The sequence below is a fragment of the Chiloscyllium plagiosum genome, chromosome 16 (assembly GCF_004010195.1).
Source record: "Chiloscyllium plagiosum isolate BGI_BamShark_2017 chromosome 16, ASM401019v2, whole genome shotgun sequence".
In the NCBI taxonomy this organism is placed as follows: domain Eukaryota; kingdom Metazoa; phylum Chordata; class Chondrichthyes; order Orectolobiformes; family Hemiscylliidae; genus Chiloscyllium; species Chiloscyllium plagiosum.
Genome location: NC_057725.1, coordinates 60,935,674 through 60,946,696, shown reverse-complemented (window position 1 = coordinate 60,946,696; position 11,023 = coordinate 60,935,674). Strand labels below are relative to the sequence as shown.

General features: G+C 46.2%; 1 protein-coding gene across 4 annotated transcripts in view; it reads right to left on the bottom strand.

The window, feature by feature from the left end:
• LOC122557955 (proline-rich protein 5-like) overlaps positions 1 to 11,023 on the bottom strand; it is a 141,585-nt gene that overhangs the window by 71,178 nt on the left and 59,384 nt on the right. For all 4 annotated transcript variants that reach the window (XM_043706220.1, XM_043706224.1, XM_043706223.1 and 1 more), the window contains exon 4: positions 1,569 to 1,617. In XM_043706220.1, the coding sequence (XP_043562155.1) occupies positions 1,569 to 1,617 (49 nt within the window). The remainder of the gene's footprint in view (positions 1 to 1,568; positions 1,618 to 11,023) is intronic.

Here is an 11,023-nt window from a genome sequence, read left to right as displayed (position 1 = left end):
CTGATGAAGGGCTTTTGCCCGAAACATTGATTTTGCTGCTCCTCTGATGCTGCCTGAACTGCTGTGCTCTTCCAGCACCACTAATCCAAAATTTGGTTTCCAGCATCTGCAGTCATTGTTTTTACCTGAAGTCCATACAGATCACATCTACCGCTCTGCCCTCATCAATCCTCTGTGTTACTTCCTCAAAAAACTCAATCAAGTTTGTGAGACATGATTTCCCACGCACAAAGCCATGTTGACTATCCCTAATCAGTCCTTGCCTTTCCAAATACATGTACATCCTGTCCCTCAGGATTCCCTCCAAAACCTTGCCCACCACCGAGGTCAGGCTCATTGGTCTATCGTTCCCTGGCTTGTCTTTACCACCCTTCTTAAATAGTGGCACCATGTTAGCCAACCTCCAGTCTTCCGGCACCTCACCTGTGACTATCGATGATGTAAATATCTCAGCAAGAGGCCCAGCAATCACTTCTCTAGTTTCCCACCGAGTCACTTGTGGGACCTGGGCATCACTGTCTGACCAGCATTTATTACCCAGCTTCTATTTGCCCATGAGAAGGAGGTGGTGAGCGGCCTTTTTTGAACCGCTGCAGTCCACCTGTTGTAGGTTGACCCACAATGCCCTTAGGGAGGGATTTCTAGGATTTTGACCCAGTGATATATTTCTTAATAATGATGGTGACTGGCTTGGAGTGGAGCTTGCAGATGGTGATGTTCCCATATATCTTTAGTCCTTGTCTTTCTAAGTGAAAGTGGTCATGGGTTTGGAAGGTACTGTCCAAGCAACCTTGCTGAATTTCTGTAGTTTATCTTGTATCACTGCTGCTACTGATAATCCCAAATGGTAAAAGATCAATGGTAAGCCTATGAATGTTAATATGGGGTGTTGGAGGTAGGGTGGGGTGGTTCAGTGATGGTATTGCCATTGAATATCAAGGGGTGGTGGTTAGATTGTCTTTTATTGGTGATGGTCATTGCCTGGTATTATGTGGCCAGAATGTATCCTGCCACTTGTCAGCCCAAGCCTGGATATTGTCCAGATCTTGCTGCATTTGAACATGGACTGCTTCAGTATCTGAGGAGTTGTGAATGGTGCTGAACATTGTGCAATCTTTGGCAAACATCCTCACTTCTGACCTTATGACAGCGGGAAAGTCACTGATGAAGCAGCTGAAGATGGTTGTGCCTGGACACTACCCTGAGGGGTTCCTGCAGAGATGACCTGGAGCTGAGATGACTGATCTCCAACACCCACAGCCACCTTCCTTTGTGCCAGGTGTAACTCCAGCCAGCAGAGAGTTTGCCACCGATACCTACTAAGTCCAGTTCTGCTTGGGTTCAGTCAAATTAACATATTCCAGGAACAAATTACATAAAAATAAACTGCAATGAAATGTGTAACACACAAATAAATGGAAGCTAATTAAAGACCTTCACTTAGTGTAGAGGAACTTGGATGAGGGTTACAGGTTGGTCTATTTAAGGTGTTCAGTTGTTTAAAATGTTATGGAAAGGTGAATGGAGATTATGACGATCGCTTAACACAAAACATTGGGTGCACTCACCTGGAAATAGTCAGTAATGAATGGACCTAATTCACTCTTCAGCAGTTGCCTGTGGAAACAAAGATACCAGTTAGTACTGTCTTCAGTACACTGGAAGATGTGGTACACGTATGGTACAGTAATCACTAATTCAACACTTGCTGGTATATCTCAAGTGCATCATCAAATCTACTAGATCCGTCCCAACTCAAACCTGTTGTAAATGCTGACTGACAGTTAAACAAGAGCAATGACTATTAATTTTGTTACCTCTCGGATAAATCACAGTATGATTTTTTTTCAAACATTAAGGAACTTATAGTGTGGTAGGAGAAAGTGAGGACTGCAGATGCTGGAGAGTCAGAGTTGAAAAATGTGGCACTGGAAAAGCACAGCAGGTCAGGCAGCATCTGAGGAGCAGGAGAATCGATGTTTTGGGCATAAGCCCTTCTTCGGAAATGTGGGTTGGTGGGGTGGGGTGGGGAAGGGGGCTGAGAGATAAATAGAGAGGTGGAGGTGGGGCTGGGGGGAAGATAGCTGGGAATGTGATAGGTAGATGAAGATGGAAGTGAAGGTGATAGGTCGGAGAGGAGGGTAATGTGGTTGGAGGACCCCCAAGACGAAAGATGAGGCGCTCTTCCTCCAGTTGGCAGTGGAGGGGGGGAGGAGTGGAAGGGGGGGGGGGGGGGGGATGTTGAAGTGGTCAGCCACAGGGAAGTGGGGTCGCTGGGTGTGTGTCTCCCAGAGATGTTCCCTGAAACCCTCCACATCCTGTCTCCCCGATGTAGAGGAGACTACATCGAGAGCAACGGACACAATAGGTGAAGTGGGTGGATCGTGCAGGAAGTTCTCTGCCGGATGTGGAAAGATCCTTTGATTCCCTGGACGGAGGCAAGGGGCAGGGTACAACCCAATGGCAGACCCTGAACCCATGATGTCAAAATGGCTGGATGCTGAATTCATTCAACCCGACCCTAAAGTATATTCAACATAAATACATAAGGACATCGGAAAAACAAAGATGTTACAGGCTGGAACCCAATATCTGTGGTAATGCACACACATAGCTGGTTTTGGTCTTTGCTAGCTGTTTCTCTGTGAGGTTTTGTGCTTCTGTATCATTTTACCCTCTGTCTGCCTATCCTTCGCTCTTTTCGTTTAGGTCAGAGGTGGGGAGAGCATGGTGGATATCCTGCAAGAGGTTTCGAGAAAAAAAATGCTACCTTTAGCAATTTGCTTCCCATTCACCATCCCATAATGCAAGCTTCAGCTATCCCTCCACTGCCACTGTTTCCCGACTTGTCCATCCTTTCACTAACTCAGCACCGCTCCTATCACCGGGCTCTGTGGGTTAGCTGTTAACTGGAAGGTTGGTCGCTCAAGACCAACCTGGGACGATGGCTTCCTTAATTTGGGGTGGTATGGTGGCTCAGTGGTTAGCATCGCTGCCTCACAGTGCCAGGGACCCGGGTTCAATTCCACCCTCGGACAACTGTCTGTGTGGAGTTTGCACATGCTTCCCGTGTCTGTGCGGGTTTGCTCCGGTTTCCTCCCACAATCCAAAGATGTGCAGGTCAGGTGGATTGGCCTTGCTAAATTGATCATAGTGTCCAGGGAGGTGGATTAGCCATGGGAATTGCAGGGTTACAGGGATAGGGCAAGGGGGTGTTTGTGTGTGTGTGTGTGACGTCCTTAGGAGGATCAGTATGGACTCAATGGGCCAAAAGGCCTGCTTCCATACTGTAACTATTCTATGATTCAGCTGCTTCATGGATATGTGGCCACGATCCAATATTTGGGTATAGCCCAGGCCTCATTATTCAGGCACAGACCTCACTTTCTCCTCATTATTCAGGCACAGGCTTCTTACTCTGTTCCTTACTTATTGTAGATGAATAAATATTGTAACATATTTATGTGGGTTAGTAAGTTTGCTGATGACATGAAGGTTGGTGGAGTGGTGGACTCTTGTCGGAGGGCTGTCGTAGGTTGCAATGGGACATTGACAGGATGTAGAACTGGGCTGATAAGTGGCAGATGGAGCTCAACCTGGGAAGGTGTGAAGTCATTAATTTTGGAAGGTCGAATTTGAATGTAGAACACAGGGTTAAAGGCAGGATTCTTGGCAGTGTGGAGGGACTGAAGGGTCTTGGGGTCCATGTTCCCAGATCCCTCAAAGTTTCCACCCAAGTTGATAGAGCTTTAAGAAGGCATATGGTGTGTTGGCTTTCATTAGCAGGGGGATTGAATTAAAGAGCCATGAGGTTTTGCTGCAGCTCTATAGAGCCCTGGTTAGACCTCATATGGAATATTACGTTCAGTTCTGGTCACCTCATTATAGAAAGGATGTGGAAGCTTTAGAGAGGGTGCAGAGGAGATTTACCAGGATGCTGCCTGGACTGGAGGGCATGTCTGATGAAGAAAAGTTGAGGGAGCTGGGCTTTTCTCACTGGAGCGAAGAAGGATGAGAGGTGACTTGATTGAGGTGTACAAGCTTATCACAGTGGCTCAGTGGTTAGCACTGCTGCCTCACAGCACCAGGGACCCGGGTTTGATTCCAGCCTCGGGTGACTGTCTGTGTGGAGTTTGCACATTCTCCCTGTGTCTACGTGGGTTTCCTCCGGGTGCTCCAGTTTCCTCCCACAGTCCAAAGATGTGCAGGTCAAGTGAATTGGCCAAGCTAAAAAAATTGCCCATAGTGTTCAGGGATATGTAGGTTAGGTGCATTAGTCAGGGGTAGATATTGGATAATAGGGTAGAGGAATGGGTCTGGGTGGGTTACTCTTCGGAGGGTGGGTGTGGACTTGTTGGGCCGAAGGGCCTGTTTCCACACCTGTAGGGAATCTAATATAATATAATAATAGAGTGAATGGTCAGGGATTATTTTTCCCAAGGCAGAAATGTCTATCATGAAGGGGCATAATTTTAAGGTGATTGGCGGAAAGTCTCGGGGAGATGTCAGAGTTTGGGTCTTTACACAGAGAGTGGTGGGTGTGTGGAATGCACTGCCAGCGGTGGTAGTAGAGTCAGATACATTAGGGACAGTTAAGTGACTCTTGAATAGGCACATAGATGATAATAAAAGATAGGATAGGGAGGTTAGTTTGACCTTAAAGGAGGATAAAAGGCCGGTACAGCATTGAGGGCCAAAGAGCCTGTATTGTTCTATGTTCTATATGAACAGAGAAATTAGGAGCAGTGGTAAGCCATTCAGCCCCTCAAGCCTGCTCCCCCATTCAAAAAGATCGTGGCTGATCTGGCCCAGGCTGATTTACTCCGAAGGAGAAAGAACTGTGTTTAGTAAATAAAACAGCTAAAGTCAACAAAGAGGGGAGAGGTAACAGAGCCAACGACGAGTGCACGAAAATGCAGAGAATCATGTCAATCTAGCTGGGGAAAATATAATGGACATCAAACAAAAGTGATAAAAATAGCTGTAAAAATGACTTGGAAGGGTTATCAAGATGAATACAAAACTAATTTATGAATATGTTAGAGAGAAAAATAGAGTAATGTGGGATCCTTTGAAAAAAATAGATATGGGTAGCATTGCAAATGAACAAAAGTAATTGGCAGATTTGTTGCACAATTGTTACAAGTGAGGAAGAGGGTAATATATCTGACATCCTGGGAAATCGGTAATGAAGCAAGAACTGGAACATATTGAACTTTGTGTAAGCAAGAATATACCATTAGGAACAATAGCATCAGTAAAAGACTGAGAACCTCTTATCCTGATAGTTCAATTAAGCTTGTAGCTGAAGCTAAGATATTGCAAATTCTTTGGTCGTAAATCATCAGGAGTTCAGTAACTGGCTCTTTAGATTGAAGAATTGCAAATGCACCATCATTATTCAGAACAGCAAGAGAGAGAAACCAGGCCATTATAGACTAATATCTGCTCTGGGAAAATTATCGGGATCCGTAATTAAGGACAAAGGTGATTGAATCGTTACAGGACAGTTGAGCTGATTAGTGAGTTAAACAATATGGATTTGTAAAGTGTAGGTCATATCTAACAAAACTAAATGAATCTCTTTGAGGAAATAATTAAGTAATGGATAGGGGCTTCCAGAAGGCATTCGATAAGGTACCACATTATGGAGCCACAATGAATCCTCCTGGAATTGAAGGAAAATCATGACCTGGTTAAGAGATTGAGAAGTCAGAGTGGAGATAATTTATATGGACACAAGAATAGATTAGATTCTCTACAGTGTGAAAACAGGCCCTTCAGCCCAACCAGTCCACACTGACCCTCCAAAGAGTAACACACCCAGACCCATTTTCCTTTTGACTAATGCACCTAACACTATGGGCAACTTAGCCCGGCCAATCCACCCTGACCTGTACATCTTTGGACTGTGGGAGGAAACCGGAGCACCCGGAGGAAACCCATGCAGACACGGGCAGAATGTGCAAACTCCACACAGACAGTCGCCTGAGACTGGAATCGAACCTAGGACCCTGGTGCTGTGAGGCAGCAGTGCTAACCACTGAGCCACCAAGGAAGTAACTATCGGTATTCCCCCAATGATCTGTTTTATTAATTATTAATTCATTAATAATTAATAAAACTGATCGTTGGATCGAACTACCACGATTATTGATCTGCGGTCCTGAGCCCTTCTTACATCTCCAAGCTTTCCTTATGTCAAAAATACTCAGATCGGTTGTTTTGGTTTTTGTCCCAGGATGGATGACCTCATCTTACCTGCATCTATCCATCTGCAACAGTTTTGCCCACTCGTTTCATTCATTAACGTCTCTCTCTAAATTTCCCCACATGGCTTACGGCCAACTTTGTGTCGTCCTCAAACTTGGATGCATGGCTTTCGTTGTTAAAGTCATTAATAAATTGACAATTAATTAATCAATTAATTGAGGACGACACAAAGATTGCCGTAAGCCGTGTGGGGAAATTTAGAGAGAGACGTTAATGAATGAAACGAGTGGGCAAAACTGTTGCAGATGGATAGATGCAGGTAAGATGAGGTCATCCATCCTGGGACAAAAACCAAAACAACCGATCTGAGTATTTTTGACATAAGGAAAGCTTGGAGATGCAAGAAGATTAGGGGCCCAGAACCACAGATCAATAATTGTGGTAGTTCGCTCCAATAACTAAATCAAATAGCGAGTAAAATGTTATAAACAGCTGGCTGGAAAACAAACGAAAGGAGATTTCATTACAACCAAAGAAAGCCCTGCTTAGACCACATCGGGGTCACTGTACAATTCCTGCGCATCACAGCTGAGAAAGGATATATTGGTTGTGGAAACACTGCATTGCAGCTTCAGCAGAAAATGAGTGAACCCCAGAGATTGGTTTATGAGGAGAGAGTCTACAAACTATGCTCATACCGCCTGGAATGTATAAGCATAAAGCGCAGACTTTTGAAAGTAATTGATAGGGTAGAGGGAACATTTCTCTTTGTGGGGAGTCAAGGTACGTGGTTCTAAGCTTAAAATCAGAAACAGATCATTAAGAAGAGAGCTGTACAGAGTGTTAGTGAGACTGGCTCTGGAGTACTCTGCAGAGTTTTGGTGCCCAAATTTTAAGGAAAATTATACAGGCACTGGAGGCAGTTCAGTGGAGAGATTCACGAGGCGGATTCCTGGAGTGAAGTGATTGATGTATCAAGATCAGTTAAACAGATTGGGCCTGAGGGTTGGGAAGAATTTTACAAGATTCCGAGGAGGATTGACAGAGTGGATGGTGAGAAAATGTTCCACTTGTGGAGGGGGATCGAAAACTAGAGGGACGTGGTTACAGAATAAGGGGACAAACGTTTAGAACTGAGACGTGGAGAAATTTCTTCTCTCATTCCACCGTCAGGAATCCTCTTGTTGTGGAGGTTAGATCACTGAAACTATGTGGGGAGGAGATCTGGATAGATTTTTGAAGTGTATTGAGTTGATGGCTATGAGGAGTTGGCGCAAAACAGGAGTTATTGAATGGCAATGCAGGCCTGAGGGCTGATTCCTGCTCCTATTTCTTGCGCTGTCAGAACAGCTCCTTCATGCAAAATGGGATAGATGCATAGGCCTCCCTCCTATCAAAAGCAGTAGATATGAACTCAATTAAACATTTTAAATCTGAGATCAATTGATTTTTGTTAACCAAGGGATACTAAGGGATGGAGAAAGTGAGGACTACAAATGCTGGAGATCAGAATCGAAGAGTGTGCTTCATTAGGAAAAAGGCTTGTAGGCCAAGGGGGCGGGGAGATAAATGGGAGGGGGGGTGGGGCTACGGGAAGGTGGCTGGGAATGTGATAGGTAGATAAAGATGATAGGTCAGAGAGGAGGGTGGAGTGGATAGGTGGGAAGGAAGATGGACAGGTAGGACAGGTCAAGGAGGTGGAGCCAGGTTGGAAGTTTGGGACTGGGATAAGGGGGGGGGGGAAATTAGGAAACTGTTGAAATCCACATTGATCCTGTGTGGTTGGAGGGTCCCAGGACCAGAAGATGAGGCGTTCCTCCTCCAGGCGTTGGGTGGTTAGGGTTTAGCGATGGAGGAGGCCCAGGACCTGCATGTCCTTGGAGAAGTAGGAGGGGGAGTTAAAGTGTTCAGCTACAGGGCAGTAGGATTGATTGGTGTGGGTGTCCCAGAGATGTTCTCCTAAACGATCCGCAAGTTGGCAACCTGTCTCCTCAATGTAGAGGCGACCACATCGGGTGCAACGGACACAGCAGATGACTTGTGAGGAAGTACAGGAAAACGTATGTCAGATGTGGAAGGGTCCTTTGGGACCTTGGATGGAGGTGCAGGGGGAAGTTGTGGGTGCAGGCTTTGCACTTCTTGCGGTGGCAGGGGAAGGTGCCAGGAGGAGAGGGTGGGTTGGTGGGGGCTGTGGACCTGACACGGGAGTCGCAGAGGGAATAGTCTCTCCGAAACGCAGATAGAGGTGGGGAGGGAAATATATCTCTGACGGTGGAAATGGCGGAGGATGGTTTGATGTATCCGAAGGTTAGTGGGGTGGAAGGTGAGGACCAGGGGGGTTCTGCCCTTGTTGCAATTGGAGCGGTGGGGTTCAAGAGTAGAGGTTGCAGGATGTGGAGGAGATGCACTTGAAGGCATCGTTGACCACGTGGGAAGGGAAATTGCAGTCTTTAAAGAAGGAGGTCATGTGGGATGTTCGTGTGGTGCTCCCACCTGGGAACAGATGTGGTGAAGGCAGAGGAATTGGGAATAAAGAATAGCATTTTTACAGGAGGTAGGGTGGGAGGAGGTATAGTCCAGGTAGCTGTGGGAGTCGGTGGGTTTGTAGTGGATGTCTGTGTTGAGTTGGTCCCTGAAAATGGAGATGGATAGGTCCAGGAAGGGAAGGGAAGTGTCTGAGATGGCCCAGGTGTACTTAAGGTCAGGGTGCAAGGTGTGCGTGAAGTTGATGAACTGTTCAACCTCCTTGTGGGAGCACGAGGTGGCGCCAATATAGTCAACGATGTAACAGATTAAGAGGTGGGGAATGACACCGGTGTAGCTGCGGAAAATGGACTGTTCCATGTGCCTGAAGAAGGGCTTATGCCCGAAATGTCGATTCTCCTGCTCCTTGGATGCTGCCTGGCCTGCTGTGTTTTTCCAGCACCACATTTTTCAACTCTGGTCTCCAGCATCTGCAGTCCTCACTTTCTCCTGTTCCATGTACCTGACAAAGAGGCAAGCATAGCTAGGGCCCATGCGGGTGCCCATGACTACCCCTTTGGTCTGGAGGGGTTGCGATGACGCTATGGCTTTAAGAGGTTATTTTGTTCTGTTTTTTTTTATTTGAAGAGAGGTTGTAACACAGAGACACCAAGCAGTCTACCAAAACCACTAGAGTAAACAGCCTGGGAGGCCCAGAGGTTTTTAAACAGGTAGAAACAATAGAAGCCGCCTGGGTGGCTTTGGCCAGCTCTTTAGGCTTATCTTTTAACAGTTGCTGTTGTGGGCTTGAAGACATAGAAGCGATCTTTTCCATGTCCTGGGTACAGCTCGACACGGCTGTCTCTCTGCCATTGGGTTACCTGGGAAACAAATCTATTTTTCTGATTTTTCCTTTTCGCCAAGGGGAAGATTGATGGGATAGTTCTATACTGGAGGAGTTAATTAGTAGTAGGTACTGTATCTATTATTCAATAAGAGTTAAGTCATTTCTAAATTACTCTTTCTTTTGTTTGTATTTTGACTATAGTGTTTGAGCAAACTGTGGGTTTGCGTAACGTTGTGAAGATTGAGCAGCCACATTGCATCTGGAACAAAGCACTTCACACTTGCCTTTAATATAAGAACAAGGCCACCTTCTTAATTTATTTTGAGGGGGTCTGGTCTGGTCTAGTCCACAACAGGGTGTACGAGGTGGATGGATGGATGGAGGTAAGGCATGGATCAGCCTTGGATTGTAAAGCAGACTCAAAAGCAGCTGACTGACCTCCTCTATCCTTGTTCCTCTATCCTTCCCAATCTGTGAGGTTGTTTAGGATCTGTCGAGTAACAATCCATCCCTTCCCCTCAGTGTCTTCAGTGAGAGGATTCTTGGAGAGTACCACTCCTTTCTTCCATGGATAAAAGCTCAACATTCAAAGGTGACACAATTGAATGGGAAATGGTGATTAAATGTAGGAAGAGGAGGAGGAATGCCAGTGGGGAGAAGGAAAACATCAGGCAATGCGATGGGAACAGTTTCCAGGATGGAAATGGTTACTGGCACAGAGCACAGTCTGGAATTCTGCTTTGCCGGAGCTATGGCAGCCAATTTTCCTGAGAAACACCCATTCTTTGGTGGTGGAGGGAGTTGGCCCTGGATTTCCGGGGGTGCAACAAAGGCGGGAGAAAAACTCAGGTCAGCCTTCATTTCCTTGAGTCACATCTATCGTCCATCAAGATAATGGCAGCATCGGTTCCCCAATGCTGTTGCTTGCACCACTTCTCGGAGGAGTGATCACATGTCGATCGCTTGTGTAACATTGTTAGCTCAACTGACTGTCTCAGTTGTCTGCTATTCCCACAACAAATACAAGATAGTTCTGCCATAAAGTGCAATTTTCAACACTCAGGTAATGGAGGACAGGTAATGGCAGAGGGGGGAATGTGTGGTCATTTGGCGGAACAGTTAAGATTTCATTTAATGCCACTTCATGGACTGACAGTCTCCCTGCATGGTGCTGACATAGGATGGGGTTTGGAGCGGGTGGGGGAGGGCTGGTCAGGAGAGAGATATGGACCAGGCCGTGGATCGAGAAATGGGAAGCAGGGACAACAACTAGCAGCTGAGATATGTGGGTTTTATAGAGTCACAGAGTCATAGAGATGTACAGCACAGAAACAGACCCTTCGGTCCAACCCGTCCATGCCGACCAGATATCCCAACTCAATCTAGTCCCACCTGCCAGCACTCGGCCCATATCCCTCCAAACCCTTCCTATTCATATACCCATCCAAATGCCTCTTAAATGTTGCAATTGTACCAGCCTCCACCACTTCCTCTGGCAGC